Below are 19,012 nucleotides of genomic sequence, written 5' to 3' on the forward strand. Positions count from 1 at the left end.
CTCCTGGGATGGGATGCAGCACTCCAGGATGGGTGCTACGTCCCCATCTATAGTGGGTGCTATATCCCACAGGGCGGGTGCTTTGGAAGTGGGGTGGGATTCAGCGCCTCAGGGGGGTGCAATGCTCTGGGGATGGGATGCAGCACCCCAGGATGGGTGCAATGATCCTGGACGGGATGCAATGCTCTGGGATGGGATGCAATGCTCCGGGATGGGATGCAATGCTCCAGGATGGGTGCAATGCTCCAGGGATGGGATGCAGCACTCCAGGCAGGGTGCAATGCTCCGGGATGGAATGCAATGCTCCTGGGACGGGATGCAACACTCCGGGATGGGTGCTACCTCCCCAGTGGGTGCTACCCCACAGGATGGGTGCACGGTGCTGGCAGGGGGGTGCAATACTCCAGTTTGGGTGCTGTATCCCCCCGGATGGGTGCAATGCTGCTGGAGGCCGTGGGAAGGGGAGGATGGATGCAATTCCCTTCCCGCAGGAGCTTTAGCCTGGAGCGGGTCATGGAGCGGCACCTGGACGCGGACGTCACCTACGTGACCGAGCGCATCATCGCCGTGTCCTTCCCCGCGGCGCTGGCCGAGGGCCGCTTCCGCGCGCACCTGCGCGAGGTGGCCCTCATGCTCACGTCCCGCCACCAGGACAAGTACATGGTGCGAGGAGGGGACACGGTGACAGGGCTGTCCCCGTGCTCCCCGCGTCCTCCTCATCCTCCCCGTCCTGCCCTGCAGCTCTTCAACCTGTCCGAGAAGCGCCGCGACATCGCCCGCCTCAACCCCAGGGTGACGCGGGGACCCGGGGGGTGTCCCCAGGGTGCCGACACCGTGTGGGGACACCCCCGGGTCCCCGTAAAGGTGCAGGATTTTGGGTGGCCGGAGCTGCACGCGCCGCCCCTGGACAAGCTGTGCTCCGTGTGCAAGGCCATGGAGGGGTGGCTGCGCGCGCACCCCCAGCACGTGGCCGTGCTGCACTGCAAGGTGGGGACACGGCGGGTTGGGGACACGGGGGGTGCTGGGGACACTGTGGGGGGTTGGGGACACGGGGGGCTGTTGGAGATACAGGGGGTGTTGGGGACACGGGGGGGTGTAGGGGACATGGGAGGGGGTGTCGGGGACACGGGGAGGGGGGTGTCAGGGACACGGAGGGGTGTCAGGGACACGGTGGGGTTGGGGACACGGGGGGGTGTCGGGGACATGGGGGGGGGTGTCAGGGACATGGGGGGGTGTTGGGGACAGGGAGGGTGTTGGGGACATGGGAGGGGTGTTGGGGACATGGGAGGGGTGTCAGGGACACGGGGGGGTGTCGGGGACACGGTGGGGGGGCCAAGGACATGGGAGGGGGTGTCGGGGACATGGGGGGGGTGTCGGGGAAACGGGGCAGTGTTGGGGACATGGCGGGGTGTTGGGGACACGGGGGGGGTATTGGGGACACAGGGGGGGTGTCAGGGACGGGGGGGTGTCGGGGACACAAGGGGGCTGTTTGGAACACGGTGGAGGTGTTGGGGACATGGGGGGGAGTCGGAGACACGAGGGGTTTCGGGGACACAGGGGGTGTTGAGGACATGGGGGGGGGTGTCGGGGACACGGGGGGAGTGTCAGGGACACAGTGGGGTGTCAGGGACGGGGGGGTGTCAGGGACATGGTGGGGGGCCCTGACACCCCCTCCGTGGTTCCCCCCCCCCATCAGGGCAGCAAGGGCAAGACGGGCGTCATCGTGGCAGCCTATATGCACTACAGCAAGATCTCGGCCAGGTATGGGGGGCTATATATATATATATATGTGTGTGTGTGTGTTGGGGACATATATATATATGTCGGGGACATTGAGGGGGGTGGAGGGTCTGGGGCGGGGAGGGGCCAAGGGGCAGTATAGGGTGGGGATGGGGGGGCCATGGGGGCAGTATAGGGGGCTGGGGGGGACACGAGGGACCTGGGGGTGCCTGGGGGTTTCGGGGTGGCTCTGGGGGCTCTGGGGGGTCCGGGGGGTTCGGGGTGGCTCTTGGGGGTCCAGGGTGGCTCTGGGGGGTCTGGGGGGTTCGGGGTGGCTCTTGGGGGTCCAGGGTGGCTCTGGGGGATCCGGGGGGTTCGGGGTGGCTCTGAGGGGTCCGGGGTGGCTCTGGGGGGTCCAGGGTGGCTCTGGGGGGGTCCGGGGGGTTCGGGGTGGCTCTGGGGGGGTCCAGGGTGGCTCTGGGGGGTCTGGGGGGTCCGGGGTGGCTCTGGGGGGGTCCGGGGGGTTCGGGGTGGCTCTGAGGGGTGCAGGGTGGCTCTGGGGGGGTCTGGGGGGTCCGGGGTGGCTCTGGGGGGGTCCAGGAGGTTCAGGGTGGCTCTGGGGGTGCCTGGGGGGTCCGGAGTGGCTCTAGGGGGTCCAGGGGGTCCAGAGTGGCTCTGGGGGGTCTGGGGGGTCCGGGGTGGCTCTGGAGGGGTCCGGGGGGTCCGGGGTGGCTCTGGGGGGTCCAGGGTGGCTCTGGAGGGTTCAGGGTGGCTCTGGGGGGTCCGGGGGGTCCGGGGTGGCTCTGGGGGGTCCGGAGGGGTTACAGGGGATGGGTGCACTGACCCCCCCCCCCCAAAGTGCCGACCAGGCGCTGGGCACCCTGACCATGCGCAAGTTCTGCGAGGAGAAGGCGGCCCCGGCGCTGCAGCCCTCGCAGAGGAGGTGGGTGACAGGGACACCGGGGCGGGGGGACAGGGACCCCCTTTGGGTGCCCCCCACGCACAGCCCGAGGGCGGCGGGGGGAGCCGTGGGGGACGGTGGAGGGTGCTGGGGGGGTTGGTGGGTGCTGGGGGGGGTTGGTGGGATCCTGGGGGGGTTGGTGGGTGCTGGGGGGGAGGTACTTGGGGGGGTTGTTGGGTGCTGGGGGGGGGATTGTGGGTGCTTGGGGGGGTTGTTGGGTGCTTGGGGGGGTTGTTGGGTGCTGGGAAGGTTGTTGGGTGCTGGGGGGGTTGTGGGATGCTGGGGGGGGGGATTGTGGGTGCTTGGGGGGTTGTTGGGTGCTGGGGGGGTTGTAGGATGCTAGGAGGGTTGTTGGGTGCTTGGGGGTGTTGTGGGTGCCGGGGTGGGGGGTTGGTGGGTGCTGGGGGGGCGGTTTGGTGGGTGTTTGGGGGGGTGTTGGGTGCCGGGGGATTGTTGGATGCCGGGGGGGTTGGTGGGTGCTGGGCAGGTTGTGGGGTGCTTGGGGGGTTGTGGGTGCCGGGGGGGTGCTGGGTCCCGGGGGGGTTGTTGGATGCTGGGGGGGTTGATGGGTGCTGGGCGAGTTGTGGGGTGCTGGGGGGGGGGTTGTAGGTGCTGAGCGGGTTGTGGGGTCCCGGGGGGGCTGTTGGGTCCCGGGGAGGCTGTTGGGTGCTGGGGGGGTGTTGTGGGATGCTGGGGGGGGGTTGTGGGGTGCTGGGGGGTGCAATGAGGCCCCGGGGGGGGCAGGGTGCTCAGCTCCCCCCTCCTGCCCCCCCAGGTACATCAGCTACTTCAGCGGGCTGCTCTCGGGGAGCATCAAGATGAACAGCAGCCCCCTGTTCCTGCACCACGTCCTGGTGCCCGCCCTGCCCGGCTTCGAGCCCGGCGCCCGTGAGTGCCCCGCGCGGCGCCACCACCGCCCCGAGCCGGGGGGGATCCGCGGGGGAAAGCGCGTGCGAGAGGCTCCGCGCGTGCGAGGGCACCGGTGCGGCGCCGTGTTCGTGGGGGGCTCGTGCAAAGCCACATGCTTGTGCAAAGGCTCATGCATGTGCAAAGCCACGTGCACGTGCAAAGTCACATGCTTGTGCAAAGCCTCGTGCTCGTGCAAAGCCTTGTGTTCGTGCAAAGCCTCGTGCTCGTGCAAAGCCTCGTGCGCATGCAAAGCCTCATTCATGTGCAAAGCCTCGTGCTCGTGCAAAACCTTGTGCTCGTGCAAAGCCTCGTGCTTGTGCAAAGCCACATGCTTGTGCAAAGCCACGTGCACATGCAAAGCCTCATTCATGTGCAAAGCCTTGTGCACGTGCAAAGCCTCATGCACGTGCAAAGCCTCGTGCTTGTGCAAAACCTTGTGCACGTGCAAAGCCTCATGCACGTGCAAAGCCACGTGCTTGTGCAAAGCCTCGTGCACATGCAAAGCCTTGTGCGCATGCAAAGCCTTGTGTGCATGCAAAGCCACATGCTCGTGCAAAGCCTCGTGCACGTGCAAAGCCATGTGCTTGTGCAAAGCCTCGTGCACATGCAAAGCCTCGTGCACATGCAAAGCCTCGTGCACATGCAAAGCCTTGTGTGCGTGCAAAGCCTCGTGCTCGTGCAAAGCCTCATGCTTGTGCAAAGCCATGTGCGTGTGCAAAGCCACGTGCTTGTGCAAAGCCACGTGCTTGTGCAAAGCCTCGTGCTCCTGCTAAGCCACGTGCTCGTGCAAGGCTGCCGGCGCTCGTGCAAGGCTGCTGGCCCCGTGCTGCTGCAGAGGCGCCCGTGTGCGGCGGCTGCCCGTGCAAGGGCGCTCGCACGTTGGGGCTGCTTGCACGTGGAGGGGGGCACACGCCGCGCGAGCCCCTGCTCCATGCAGAGCCGATGCCCCTCTGCCCCCCGCAGCCTTCCAGCCCTTCCTCAAGATCTACCAGTCCATGCAGCTCGTCTACACCTCGGGCGTCTAGTGAGTACGAGCTGGGGGGGAGGCAAGAGGGGGTGCAGGGACCCCCCCCTGCAGCCCTCAGCCCTGTCCCCTGCACCCGCAGCAGCACATCGGGCACCCAGAGCCTCTGCATCACCCTGGAGCCGGCCCTGCTGCTGAAGGGGGACGTGATGGTGAGCGGGGACAAATGCGGAGGGGGCGGCTTGGTGCATAGGTGCAATGGGGGGAACCCCCCCAAATGATGGGGGGGGTGCAATGGGGGGACGTGTGTGCAAATGATGGGGGGTCATGCACACGCTCACGGGTTTGTGTGCATGGATGCACCGGGGTGCACGTGAGCATGCGTGGGGCCGTGCACACGCGTGTGCATTGCATGTGTGACCCCCCCTCCTCGCTGTGTTCCCACTTCCACAGGTGAAATGCTACCACAAGCAGAGCCGCAGCGCCGAGCGCGCCGGCGTCTTCCGCGTGCAGTTCCACACGTGCACCGTGCACGGCGCCCAGCTCTGGTTCGGCAAGGACGAGCTCGACGAGGCCTGGCAAGGTGAGGAGGGGCAGCAGGGGCTGCGCAGCCGTGGGGAGGGGGTCCCTGCACCCCCACGTGCCCCCCATCTCCCCATTGCCCCCCGCAGATGAACGCTTCCCCTTCGAGGCCAGCGTGGAGTTCGTCTTCTCCTCCAGCCCCGAGAAGATCAAAGGTGAGAAGGGAGCGGGGAGCATCCGTGTTACCCCCCAACAAGGGGGTCCAGGCACCTTAAAAATACCCCCCCGCAGGCTGGGACAGCGTCCGCAACAGCCCGAGCGTCACCGTGGACTACAGCATCTCGGAGCCGGCCGTGCGCTGGGACTCCTACGAGGGCTTCAATGTGCACCACGAGGACAGCCTGGAAGGTAGCGCCCGCCCGGACGCCTGGGCCCCTCCGCAGCACCCTGGATTTTTGGGGGGGTGGGAAGGGGCATCGCACCCTGGGGTTGCCCCTAGCCCTGAGCGCTCGCCCTGCCGCCTGCCCGGACGCCTGGGCCCCTCCGCAGCACCCTGGATTTTTTTGGGGAAAGGGGCATCGCACCCTGGGGTTGCCCCTAGCCCTGAGCGCTCGCCCTGCCGCCCGCCCGGACGCCTGGGCCCCTCCGCAGCACCCTGGATTTTTTGGGGGTGGGAAGGGGCATCGCACCCTGGGGTCGCCCCTAGCCCTGAGCGCTCGCCCTGCCGCCCGCCCGGACGCCTGGGCCCCTCCGCAGCACCCTGGGTTTTGGGGGGAAAGGGGCATCGCACCCTGGGGTCGCCCCTAGCCCTGAGCGCTCGCCCTGCCGCCCGCAGAGCTCCCGCACACGCTGGGGCCGCTGGACGGCAGCCCCTACGCCCGCGTGCAGAAGCAGCCGAGCGCCCGCGCGGCCACCGGGCCCCCCTGGGTGGCTACGGGACCCCCCGATGACACCGGAGCCGCCGCCGCCCCGCGGTGCCGCCCGCCGCCCCCGACGGCCGCCGAGCGCCGCGAGCTCGAGCTGCTGCTGGGCGGCTTCGGCGTGAGGCCCCCCGAGGGCGAGGAGCGGCCCCCGGCCCGCGCCGGCTACCGGCCCGCGGGCTCCGCCAGCCCCGGGGCCACCGCCGGCCCCGGGGGCTCCGTGGGCACTGCCGGTCCCGGGGGCTCCACCAGCCCCGGGGGTTCCGTGGTCACCTACAGCCCCGGGAGCTCCGTGGGCATCACCCTACCCGGGGGTTCCGTGGGCACCGGGTGCTCCGCCAGCCCCGGGGGCTCCGTAGGCACCTACAGCCCCGGGGGTTCTGCCATCCCCGGGGGTTCCATAGGCACCGGGAGCCCCGTGGGCACCTACAGCCCCGGGGCCACCGCCAGCCCCGGAGGTTCCGTGGGCATCTACAGCCTCACGGGCTCCGTGGGCACCAGGGGCCCCGTGGACGCCTACAGCCCCAGGGGTTCCGTGGGCACCTACAGCCCCGGGGGCTCCGTGGGCACCGGGGGCTCCGTGTGCTCCGCTATCCCCGTGGGCACCGCCAGCCCCGGGGGCTCCGTGGGCACCGGGGGCCCCGTGAGCACCGCCAGCCCCGGGGGCTCCGTGGGCACCTACAGCCCCGTGGGCACCGCCATCCCCGTGGGCTCCGCTATCCCCGTGGGCACCGCCAGCCCCGTGGGCTCCGTGGGCACCTACAGCCCCGTGGGCACCGCCAGCCCCGGGGGCTCCGTGGGCACCGCCATCCCCGTGGGCTCCGCTATCCCCGTGGGCACCGCCAGCCCCGGGGGCTCCGTGGGCACCGCCAGCCCCGTGGGCTCCGCTATCCCCGTGGGCACCGCCAGCCCCGTGGGCTCCGTGGGCACCTACAGCCCCGTGGGCACCGCCAGCCCCGGGAGCTCCGTGGGCACCTACAGCCCCGTGGGCTCCGCGGGCCCCGCGCGGGCGCGCGCGGACGGCACCGCCGAGGCCGGCGGCGGCGGCTCCGAGCGGCGGCGGGCGCAGCGCTCCCTCTCCGAGGGGCTGCGGCCCCGCGGGCCCCGGGAGCCGCCGGAGGAGCCCGGGCCGCGCTGCCCCTGCCCGCGCTGCCGCGGCCCGGAGCTCGCGGCCGCCGCCGCCGCCTTCTACGGGCTGCGCTTGGAACGGGAGGCGCCGCCGCCGCCACCCGCCGAGGTCGCCGCTTGTCCCCGCTGCGGCCGCCGCGGCCCCGCGGCCCCGGGCTACGAGGCGCTCGCGCTGGAAGCCCGCGATGGCTACGGGATCCCCGGGCAGCCCGAGCCGCTGCGGGTGCCCAGCGGTGAGCGGGTGGCTAGTGGCCACGGGGCGATAATGTGGGTTGGGGGCTGCAGAGGGGCTAATAGGGGGCTGGGAGTGGCCACTGATGAGGGTGGAGGATGCAGAGGTGCTAATAAGGAAATTGGGTAATTAATGGCTACTAATTGGGCTAATGAAGGTGGGAGGGAGGCTAGTGCTGACAAAGCGGCTAATGAGGGGTAGGGAGGGGGCTAGTGGCCACAAAGGAGGCTCGAGGGATCTGGGAGGGGGGCAATGGTCAAAGAGGGGCTAATTTGGGGTGTCGGGGGCGCTATTGGCTGCGGAGGGAAATAGGGGGCTGGCGGGACGTGGCTAGCGGAGGGGGGGGGCTGCTAGCCCCCTGACCTCCCCCCCTCCTCCCCACAGAGCGAAGGAGCCCGGGCGAGGGGGGGCCCTGGCGCGGGACCCCCGAGGGCCCCGGTAGCCCCGAGCCGCCCCCCGACAGCCCCGACGGCGCCGGGGGCTCCCTGGGCTCCCCGACCCCCGCCTTCCCCCCCGCCGCCGCCTACGACGGCCCCCCGGGCCCCCAGCCCCCCCTGCCCGAGAAGCGGCACCCGCCGGGCCCCCCCGCGGACCCCGAGCCGTGGGGCGGGGACCCCCCGGGGAGCCCCGGGAGCGTCACCTTCGTGCAGGACACGTCCAAGTTCTGGTACAAACCCGGCCTCTCGCGGGAGCAAGGTAGGGGCTGCAGGGGGGGGGACGGGGGGGTTGCGGAGGGGCCCAGGCGTCCGGGCTCACCCCGCGCCCCCGCAGCCATCGCGCTGCTCAAGGCCGAGGAACCGGGCGCCTTCCTCATCCGCGACAGCAGCTCCTTCCAGGGCGCCTACGGGCTGGCGCTGAAGGTGGCCACGCCACCCCCGAACTGTGTCACCCACAGCAAGGGTAAGGGACACCCCCCGCCCCGCGTCACCCCCTGCCCCACGTCACCCCCGTCCCGTGGGGGCAGCCGGGCACCTCCCTGGGGTCCCTGATGTCCCCAGAGCCTTTGAGCCCTTCTCCCGTCCCTTTGCTCCCCGCTGTGTCCCCAAGCCCTCCCCGTGTCCCCAAATGCACCTCCCTTGGTCCCCAGTGTCTCCCCAAAAGCACCTCCAGGGTACCCCATGTCCCAACACCCAATGCCCCAAACTAAGGGGGGTGGCCGCAGAGCCCTGTCCCTTGTCCCCAGGGGACCCCCAGGAGCAGCTTGTCCCTTGGTCCCCAGTGCCTCCCCAAAAGCACCTCCAGGGTATCCCAATGCCCCAAACTAAGGGGGGTGGCAGCAGAGCCCTGTCCCTTGTCCCCAGGGGACCCCCAGGAGCAGCTCGTCCCTCGGTCCCCGGTGCCTCCCCAAAAGCACCTCCAGGGTATCCCATGTCCCCCCCCCAGCACCCAATGCCCCAAACTAAGGTGGGTGGCAGCAGAGCCCTGTCCCTTGTCCCCAGGGGACCCCCAGGAGCAGCTCGTCCGCCACTTCCTCATCGAGACGGGGCCGCGGGGGGTGAAGATCAAGGGCTGCCCCAAGGAGCCCCATTTCGGTGAGGAGCCGGGGGGTGGCGGGGGGGGATATGTGGGGTGCCCCCCCCCTTACCGCTTCCCCCCCCATAGGGAGCCTGCCCGCCCTGGTGCTCCATCACTCCATCAGCCCCATCTCCCTGCCCTGCGCCCTCCGCATCCCCAGCCGAGGTAGGTGAGGGGGAACACGGGGGACATGTGGGGTGTCCCCCCCTCATCCAGGACCCCCCGTGTCCTTTGAGGATGGGGAGCCCTCCCCAAGGCCGGGGGGGTTTGGGGGGGAGTCGTGTCCTGGTGGGGGGGGGGTCCAGGCTGTTTTCCACCCCCCCTCTCATTTCCAGACCCGCTGGAGCAGAGGCTGGAGGTGCCCGTGGCCCCCAACATGAGCACGGCCGCGGATCTGCTGCGCCAGGGAGCCGGTGAGGGGGGACACCGGGATGGGGGGGACACCGGGTTGGGGAGACGGGGACACAGGGGAATTGGGACAGGGATGGGGGGGACACCGGGATGGGGGGGACACAGGGATGGGGCTCCAGAATGGGGAGAGGGGGACACAGGGGGATTGGGATAGGGATGGGGGGGGATGCTGGGATGCGGCTCCGGAATGGGGAAGGTGGGGATACGTTGGGATTGGGACAGGGATGGGGGAATGCCAGCATTGGGGGGACACCGAGATGGGGCTCCAGAATGGGGAGAGGGGGACACAGGGGGATTGGGACAGGGATGCCAGGGTAGGGGGGTACCGGGATGGGGCTCCAGAATGGGGAAGGTGGGGATACGTTGGGATTGGGACAGGGATGGGGGGAACGCTGGGATGGGGAGATACCAGGATGGGGGTTTCAGAATGGGATGGTGGGGGTACATCAGGATTGGGACAGGGATGGGGGGATACTGGGATGGAGGGTCCAGAATGGGGATGGGGGCACACGGGGATTGGGACAGGGATGGGGGGATGCTGGAATGGGGAGATACCAGGATGGGGGTTCCAGAATGGGACACATGGGGATGAGGGGGACAAGGATGGAGGGGATACCAGGATGGGGGTTCCAGAATGGGATGGTGGGGACACCTGGGGACAGGGACATGGGGACACCGGGCCAGGCCATCCCGGTGCCAGCCCCGTGGCAGCCTGCAGCGTGCTGTACCTGAGCTCCGTGGACACGGAGTCGCTGACGGGGCCGCAGGCGGTGGCCAAGGCCGCGGGCGCCGTCCTGGGCGCCAGCCCGCGCGCGTCCGCCTGTACCGTCCACTTCAAGGTGTCGGCGCAGGGCATCACCCTCACGGACAGCCAGCGCAAGTGAGTGTCACCCCCCCGCGCACCGGGTGTCCACGGCCTTGGGGTGACGCAGCCCCGAGTGTCACCTGCTGGGCGCTGTCAGCCCCAGCTGCCCTCTGTGTACCCAGTGTCACCTGCCCTTAAGTACAACCATCCCCGGGTACCACCGCCCTCTGGGTGCCAACCCCACCGCCACCACCCCAGTGTCACCCCTCCTTGGTACCATCGTCCCCAAGTACCATCACCCACAGAGTACCAACCCCACCACCCCAGTGTCACCCCTCCTTGGTACCATCGTCCCCAAGTACTGCCACCCACAGGGTACCACCCCCCCCCACCCCAGTGTCACCCCTCCTTAGGTACCATCGTCCCCAAGTATCATCACCCACAGGGTACAAACCCCACCACCCCAGTGTCACCTCTCCTTAGGTACCACCGGCCCCAAGTACCATCATAAACCGGGTACCAACCCCACCACCCCAGTGTCACCCTCCTTAGATACCATCGTCCCCAAGTACCATCATACACTGGGTACCAACCCCACCACCCCAGTGTCACCCCTCCTTGGTACCATCGTCCCCAGGTACCATCATACACCGGGTACCAACCCCACCACCCCAGTGTCACCCCTCCTTGGTACCATCGTCCCCAAGTACCATCACCCCCAGGGTACCAACCCCATCCCAGTGTCACCCTGGACAGGGTGACACTCGGGATGGGCTTCGCGTCACCCCTGGGGCAACGTCACCTACTGCAGCACAGACCCCCAGGACCGCAGGTACCACGGGGGGGACGGGGACAATCGGCGGGGGACACCTGGCTAATTAACCCCCCTGCTAACGACCCCGTGCCCGCAGGTGGGCGAACCCGGATGGCACCACATCTAAGTAAGTACCGGCGCGGGTTGTCCCCGGTGCCACCTGCTTGTCCCTGTTTTGGGGACCGGTGCCACCTCCATGTGTGTGTGTGTGTCCCAACAATGTCACATTCCCGCCAGGATCTTCGGCTTCGTGGCCAAGAAGCCGGAGGGTCCCTGCGCCAACGCGTGCCACGTGTTCGCCGAGCTGGACCCCGAGCAGCCGGCCGCCGCCATCGTCACCTTCGTCACCAAGGTCATGCTGGGCACCCACCGCAAGTGAGGGCCACCCCCAATGGGGACAGGGCTGCTCCTGTCCCCACCCCGGGGTGACAGTGTGCGGGGTGGGGGGGACACACAGGGTGTCCCCACCAAGGGGGAGGGCGGCAGCCAGTGCCACCCCCTAACGAAGCAGAGTCTATTTTTGTCTAAGAAAGGATTTATATGAGCTTTAATCAGACGTCTCTAATATATATATAATATATATATATATGATATGGGGGGGCACCGAGCTATAGCGTGATGGGGGGACGGGCCCCCCCATGTCCTCCCTGTCCATGTGCAAATGCCAATGGAGAAACGAAGCGGAGCCTCCTCCTTTCCGTGCACGCCGGGGGGGTATCCAGGATTTGGGGGGGGGTCCTGCCCCTTTGGATTGGGGGGGGGGTGCGTTTTACATTCACAAAATTGGGGGGTGACAGTGACACCACGAGCGGCGTGACAACGGGGGGTAAAGAGGACGCTTGACTCTGCCCCTCCAGTTCAACCTGAAACTGGGGGGGGAGAAGAGACTGTAGCTGGAGGGGGGGGTGTTAGGTGCGTACCCCCCTCCCCGCAACACCCCAAGGGACAACGGGGACAAGGGGGACCCCTCAGCCGCTCAGGGGGTGCAGATCCACCTTGACCTTCTCGCCGCTGCTCAGCATCCCCACGGTGGGGAAGTAACCGCCGGCCGGCACCGCCGCGTCCTTCTTGCCGATGATCTTCCCGTTGCGGGTGAAAAACACCTGGCGGGGGCGGAAAACAGCCGGTGAGGGGGGACAACACCCAACGGGGGGGAAAACACCCGGGGAGGGGGGTGTTTTCACCCCTATTTGCCCCGCCTGCAGCCCCTGTTGTCCCCACCACCACCGGGCTGTTGGGGACATGGGGACGAGCCGTGTCCCAACACCCCGACGCGGTTGTGGGGGTCCAATTCGCGCCCCCCTCCCCAGCTCTCACCACGACCTTCCTGCCCTCGTGCTCCTGCTCCATGTCCTCCTCCTCCTCCTCCTCTTCCTCTTCATCGTCCTCCTCCTCCTCGTGGTGCAGGTAGAGGACGTTGCGGACGCCGCGGGGCTTGGGCTTGGTGTCGGCCGCGTCACCCGCGTCGTCCTGTCACCTGGGGGACACGCGGGGGTGCCGGGACGCTGCGGACGGTGCCACCGTCGTCCCCCCCTGTCCCCCGAGCGCGGCGGTACCTTCGCTGTCCAGGGTGTAGTCGCGGGGGAACATGATGCCGCAGCCCATGATGTCCCCCCTTGTAGCAGCGCGGTCCGAAGGGGTCCCCGACGCCGCTGCCGTGGAAAATCTTCCCGTCGTCTGCGGGGACATGGGGACACAACGTGGGACAGGGGACACGTGCGTCATTCCCCCCTGCACCACCCCGTGCAGCTGTGTTGGCTCCCGGAGCCAGCTGGGATGGGGAAAGGATTCCAGGAAAAGGAGGCCAAAGGGCTGGAATGGTCCCGGGAGGCGCCTGGCTCTGACATTTGGGCGGTGACGGAGGGGACAAGCGGAAACAAAAGGAGCCACCGGGGACAAGTGACACCAGGGGGGGTGACACGCGCTCACCTGCGTGATAAGCCACCGAGCCCCTGCTCCAGCCGGGATGCCGGTTCTTGGGATAATCCTGGAGCGGAAAGCGGAGGCGGAGGGGGGTGAGGGTGGCCCGGTGGGTGTCCCCTGATGTCCCCAACCCCTGTCACCCACCTTGCGCGCCAGCCCCAGCGCGATGTAGCACTTCTCGCCCGGGTCCACGATCTCCACCTCGAAGTAGTGGCTGCGGGTGCTGAGCGGGCGCCGCGCCTGCGCCAGCCCCACGTCGATGATGCTCTTCCCCTTGCCCACGTATTCCAGGAGCTTGGAAGAACGGGAAAGATTGAGGGAAGCGGCCAGGGAGCCGGGAACGGCCCCGCGCGGCGGGAATAACGGCACGGATTTAGGGAAGCGGCCGGGAACGCGCGGAAGGGGACGCGCGGGGACCCCGAAAACCCCATCCCGGGGATGCCGATCTATCTGCAACACCGATCGGAGATGCTGGGAAGCCGGTGGGAATTTCCAAGCGGGGCTTTTTGGGATGTTTACGCGGCTCCGGCCGGGGCGAATTCCCGCCGCGAGGCCGCCGCTCCCGGGATTTGCTTTGGCCGCCGGCCACATTCCAGCCCGGCCGCTTTTGTTTCCTGCCTCCGAGGGCCAGGGGTTGCGTCCGTCCCGGAGCAGCTGGTGGAAAAAACTACGGAATCATCCGGAGCCGGTGCCTCCGGCCTCCTCCGCGCGAGGCCCGAGGCCGAAGGCGGCAGCATCCGGGGTTTGGAGGAGGCCGAGGCAGGAGCAGGGCCGGAATAACCAGAGGAAAGGAAAAAACGGGATAAAAAATGGAGTAAAATAAACTCCATCGGCATTTAAAGAAAAATGTGGGGCCGCTGCGGCGCATTGCTGGAATTCCAGCTCCGCCGCGCTCATTTCCGGGCGGATCGGAGCGCTCCGGAGGCATCGGGGAGGCCGAGGGGTTAGGGATGCCGAAGGGACCCCCGCATCCCGCGGGATGGAGGGATTAGGATGCGCCGCGAGCTGCTGAAGAGCTGGAATCTGCTCTCCGCAGGGTTTGGGAATCACGGAGCAAACGGAGGCTGCTCCAAGGAAACTCCGGGCAATTTGTCCCCCTCGGAAAAGCCGGGGATGGGGTTTCCGGGCCAGGAATGCTGTGTTTTGCCTCCAATATTCCTGGTTTAAAAAAGGGGGAAACTGAGGCACACAGAGAGGACGGGATGCTCAGCCGGAATCGGGATCCCTGGTGAGCAAACGGAGGCTGCTCCAAGCCCTTCTGCGCCAGGAAACTCCGGGCAATTTGTCCCCCTCGAAAAGCCGGGGATGGGGTTTCTGGGCCAGGAATGCTGTGTTTTGCCTCCAATATTCCCGGTTTAAAAACAGGGAAACCGAGGCACATGGAGAGGAGGGGATGATCAGCTGGAATGGGGATCCCTGGCGTTCCCTGGGTGTCCCCAAGCCCTGGGGACCCCGGAGCAGCAGCTCCCGGAGCAGCATTCCCGGTGCTCCGGCCTGTCCGGCCAGCCAGACGTTCCGTCCACGGAGCAGGGGGGGGTTGAGCATGGAAAAGGGCCCCGGGCCCAAGTTTGCGGATGCGGCTCCGGGATCAAAGAGCGGCCCCGGCCGCGCAAACAGCTGCAAATCCTTAAAACTTGGAGCGGCCGCGAGCCCGGGGGCTGTTTGTGCCGAGCGGGAACAGCGGGATGGGAGCCCGGATTCCGGCCCCCGGCTCCGGCACCCTCTTGCAAAAGCTCCCGGGATGGAGCCGAGCGGCTCCACGGACCCCGTTTGATCCGAACGCCGGGAATGGGAGCGCGGGAATGCCCCACGGATCCCGTCCCGGCGGAAGGAGCCGGCTCCGGATCCGCTTTCCAGAGCGGATCCGGGGTCTTGCCGGTGGCACCGGGTCCTTGGGAAGCAAACGGGAGCCGCCGGGAGAGCTCGGCCCCGGAATGAGAGCCGGGTGGAGAGGGAGCGCGAGGCAATTCCTGGAGCTCTTCCGAGCCCTTTTCCCGCTCGGCTCCAGGGCCGGGCGGCGTTCCCACGCGCTCCGGAGCCGCCGGGAGCTCCAAGAACAGGGAGGGCAGGAAAAACACACCGAGATCCGGAGCGGATAAACAAGCGGCCGCCGCGCTCCGGCCACGGGAAATGAGCCGTTTTCCCGGCTCCGGAGCCAGCCGGGGAGGCGGAGGAGCCACGGGATCCGTTTCGGCCGCTTCCTGACAGAGCAGGACCTCCCTGATCCGGCTGCTTTGGGAAAACACCTTTGGAATGTCGGGAAAGGGGAGAGCTGGGTTAAGGGCCCAAGGAGGGCTGGAAACACACAGGGAAACTCCCTGGATATTGGAGGAGCGGCAGGAGGATCCCATGAAGCCCCAAATCCCGACCGGCCTCGGGCCTGTTGGATTTAAAGCGGGAGCTTTCAATCCGTGGATCCAGGAGCATCTCAAGGAGCTCCTGGATGCACCAAGGCCGGGAAGAGCCGAGGCCGGGAAGAGCCGAGACCGGGAAGAGCCAAGGATGGGAAGAGCCGAGGCCGGGAAGAGCCGAGGATGGGAAGAGCCGAGGATGGGAAGAGCCGAGGCCGGGAAGAGTTGAGGTTGGGAAGAGCCGAGGTTGGGAAGAGCCGAGGTTGGGAAGAGCCGAGGATGGGAAGAGCCGAGGTTGGGAAGAGCTGAGGCCGGGAAGAGCCGAGACCGGAAGAGCCAAGGATGGGAAGAGCCGAGGATGGGAAGAGCCGAGGATGGGAAGAGCCGAGGATGGGAAGAGCCGAGGCCGGGAAGAGCCGAGGCCGGGAAGAGCCGAGGATGGGAAGAGCCGAGGTTGGGAAGAGCCGAGGATGGGAAGAGCCGAGGTTGGGAAGAGCTGAGGCCGGAGGCGAGAGCCGAGGCCGGGAAGAGCTGAGGATGGGAAGAGCTGAGGACCGGGATGAGCCGAGGTTGGGAAGAGCCGAGGTTGGGAAGAGCCGAGGATGGGAAGAGCCGAGGTCGGGAAGAGCCGAGGATGGGAAGAGCTGAGACCGGGATGAGCCGAGGTTGGGAAGAGCCGAGGATGGGAAGAGCCGAGGATGGGAAGAGCCGAGGCCGGAAGAGCCGAGGATGGGAAGAGCCGAGGATGAGAAGAGCCGAGGATGAGAAGAGCCGAGGCCGGGAAGAGCCGAGGATGGGAAGAGCCGAGGATGGGAAGAGCCGAGGCCGGGAAGAGCCGAGGCCGGGAAGAGCCGAGGATGGGAAGAGCAGAGGCCGGGAAGAGCTGAGGCCGGGAAGAGCCGAGGTTGGGAAGAGCCGAGGATGGGAAGAGCCGCGGCCGGGAAGAGCCGAGGCCGGGAATTCCGAGCCGATTCCTCGCCGGGAAGGCTCAGGGCCTGTCCCGCCCCTGCTCCGGATGCTCCCGGGATGCCGGCGCAGCGGGAATGCCACAAAACAGCTCCCCGCAGCCCTCGGGAAGGGCTCCCCGCGGAGGGGACCGCCGCATCCCGCCGCATCCCGCGGCATTCCGGGACGGCTCCGGCCGTTCCGCACTCACCGTGCCGCACACGCGGACGTCGTGCAGCCGGCCCCACTCGTCCTCGTGGCTGTCCACCATCATGGCGCTGTCGTCCTCCTCGGTGGCCAGCTCGGCGTGCAGGTGCAGCCGGACCTCCTCTCCCAGCGAGTGCATTCCCACGGCCGGGAAGAGCCCGTCGGGAGACAGCGGCATCACGGTGGAGCCCACCTGCGGGAGGGAGCGCCATGGGATGCTGGGGCGGCTTCCCAAGGGGATTCCGGCCCGGCTTCCAAGGGGATTCCAGCCCGGCTTCCCAAGAGGATTCCGGCCCGGCTTCCCAAGGGGATTCCGGCCCGGCTTCCTAAGGGGATTCCGGCCCGGCTTCCCAAGGGGATTCCAGCCCCGACTTTCCAAGCGGATCCCAACCCGGCTTCCCAAGTGCATCCCAGCCCGGCTTCCTAAGCGGATTCCAACCCGGCTGCCCAAGCGGATCCCAACCCGGTTGTCCAAGCACATTCCAAGCGGATTCCAGCCCAGCTTCCCAAGTGCATTCCAAGTAGATTCCAACCCAGCTTTCCAAGCGGATTCCAGCCCGGCTTTCCAAGCGCATTCCAGCCTGGCTTTCCAAGCACATTCCAGCCTGGCTCTCCAAGCACATTCCAGCCCAGCTTTCCAAGCGGATTCCAACCTGGCTTTCCAAGTGGATTCCAACCCGACTTCCCAAGCGCATTCCAGCCTGGCTTTCCAAGCGCATTCCAGCCCGGCTTTCCAAGCGGATTCCAACCCAGCTTTCCAAGCAGATTCCAGCCTGGCTTCCCAAGTGCATTCCAAGTGGATTCCAGCCCAGCTTTCCAAGCGGATTCCAGCCCAGCTTTCAAGCGGATTCCAGCCCAGCTTCCCAAGCGGATTCCAACCCAGCTTTCCAAGCAGATTCCAGCCTGGCTTCCCAAGTGCATTCCAAGTGGATTCCAACCCGGCTTCCCAAGCGGATTCCAGCCCAGCTTTCCAAGCAGATTCCAGCCCGGCTTCCCAAGCGGATTCCAACCCAGCTTTCAAGCGGATTCCAGCCTAGCTTCCCAAACGGATTCCAACTCAGCTTTCCAAGCGGATTCCAGCCTAGCTTCCCAAGCGGATTCCAGCCCGGCTTTCCAAGCGCATTCCAGCCCGGCTGTCCAAGCGCATTCCAAGCGGATTCCAACCCGGCTTCCCAAGTGCATCCCAGCCCCACGAGACGGGAATTCTCCCGGCTCCCTCACCCTTTTCCCGTTTTTGGTGAAGAAGACCTGGGCCGTCTGCACCTCGAAGGAGACCAGCTCGATCCCGCAGCCGATGCGATCCCCGGAGCTGCACTTGGATCCGAACTGCCGGCCCTTGGCGCGGGCCGCTGTACAGCCTGCGGGATCGGAGCCGCATCCAACCCCGTTCCCCATTCCCGAGCCGCTCCCGGGGCGCTTCCCGCACTCACTTCCCATCATCCGCATGGTAGGCCACGGAGTCGGGAAGCCAGCCGGGCTGGTGGTCCAGGCTGTAGTACTGCGGGACCAGCCCCACGGCGATGGTGCCGGCGCACGCCGCTGTCCACGATGGACACCTACAACGGGACGCGCGGATCCCTGCGGATGCGGCCGGGAACACCGGGAGCGCCGGGAAGGAGCCGCTCACCTCGAAGTAGTTGTTGTCCCTGCTGAGCGGCCGCGGGGCCACGTAGCAGCCGACTTCACCCGAGTTCCCGTGGTAGCTGCGGGGGACAGGGATGGTGACAGTTGTGACGGTGACAGTTGTGACGGTGACGGCCACGACAGTGACAGTCATGATGGTGACGGTCGTGACGGTGACAGCCGCGACGGTGACAGTCGTGACAGTGACGGCCGCGACGGTGACGGCCGTGACAGTGACAGCCACGACGGTGACAGTCATGACGGTGACGGCCGCGACAGTGACAGCCACGACAGTGACAGTCGCGACAGTGACGGTTGTGATAGTGACAGTCGTGACGGCTGCGATCGTGACGGCCACGACAGTGACGGCCATGACGGTGACCGGTGACAGTCGTGACAGTGACGGCCGTGACGGTGACAGCTGTGATGGTGACGGCCGCGACTGTGACGGTGACGGCCACGACAGTGACAGTCGCAACAGTGACAGTCGTGACGGTAATGGCCGTGACGGTGACAGCCACAACAGTGACGGCCACAACAGTGACGGTCGTGACGGTGACGGCCGTGACGGTGACGGCTGCGACAGTGACAGTCGCGACAGTGACTGTCGTGACGGTGACAGTCATGACGGTGATGGCCACGACAGTGACAGTTGTGAGGTGACGGCCACGATCGTGACAGCCACAACAGTGACGGCCATGACGGTGACCGGTGACAGTCGTGACAGTGACGGCCACAACAGTGACGGCCATGACGGTGACGGCCACGACGGTGACAGTCGTGACGGTGACAGTCGTGACGGTGACAGTCGTGACAGCGACAGTAGTGACGGTGACAGCCACGACGGTGACGGCCACGACAGTGACAGTCGCAACAGTGACAGTCGCGATGGTGACAGTCGTGGCGGTGACAGTCATGGCGGTGACAGTCGTGACGGTGACAGTCGTGACGGTGACGGCCGCGACGGTGCCGCCGCTCCCGGTTACCTGAGCGTGTCGCCGTCCACCAGGATGTGCTTGAAGCGCTCCTGGTAGCGCACGGCCCGCACCTCCCGGATCTCCCG

At 67.3% G+C, this 19,012-nt stretch overlaps 2 protein-coding genes and 1 long non-coding RNA gene across 3 annotated transcripts; 2 read left to right on the top strand and 1 right to left on the bottom strand.

Annotated features, from left to right (window-relative positions):
- The first annotated feature begins 495 nt into the window (after positions 1-495).
- Positions 496-10,165, top strand: LOC148590733 (tensin-2-like). The gene is made up of 19 exons (XM_088538650.1): positions 496-663; positions 742-792; positions 865-987; positions 1,697-1,761; positions 2,579-2,662; positions 3,456-3,568; positions 4,553-4,613; positions 4,696-4,765; positions 5,007-5,136; positions 5,225-5,290; positions 5,367-5,483; positions 5,911-7,058; positions 7,161-7,356; positions 7,740-8,051; positions 8,127-8,255; positions 8,795-8,887; positions 8,958-9,035; positions 9,206-9,283; positions 9,993-10,165. The coding sequence occupies exons 1-19, from the start codon at positions 514-516 to the stop codon at positions 10,163-10,165; spliced, it is 3,237 nt and encodes a 1,078-aa protein (XP_088394776.1). The 5' UTR covers positions 496-513.
- An 818-nt stretch (positions 10,166-10,983) lies between these two features.
- LOC148590734 (uncharacterized) lies at positions 10,984-11,244 on the top strand. Its single transcript, XR_015914259.1, has 2 exons — positions 10,984-11,027; positions 11,138-11,244. It is a non-coding gene; the product is annotated as an uncharacterized LOC148590734 (long non-coding RNA).
- A 621-nt stretch (positions 11,245-11,865) lies between these two features.
- Positions 11,866-19,009, bottom strand: LOC148590735 (SPRY domain-containing protein 3-like; the record flags this gene model as incomplete). The annotated part of the gene is given in 13 exon segments (XM_088538651.1): positions 11,866-12,003; positions 12,218-12,370; positions 12,449-12,514; positions 12,516-12,577; positions 12,830-12,887; positions 12,968-13,117; positions 16,331-16,519; positions 17,548-17,670; positions 17,672-17,684; positions 17,757-17,854; positions 17,856-17,882; positions 17,954-18,029; positions 18,936-19,009. Coding segments are annotated over 13 exon segments (1,224 nt in total), but the record flags the coding sequence as incomplete, so codon positions are not given.
- Between the last annotated feature and the right edge of the window lie 3 nt (positions 19,010-19,012).

Source organism: Tinamus guttatus, unplaced genomic scaffold (assembly GCF_059628265.1).
Source record: "Tinamus guttatus ecotype Peru unplaced genomic scaffold, ASM5962826v1 Tinamus_guttatus_pri_ptg001134l, whole genome shotgun sequence".
Taxonomy (NCBI): Eukaryota; Metazoa; Chordata; class Aves; order Tinamiformes; family Tinamidae; genus Tinamus; species Tinamus guttatus.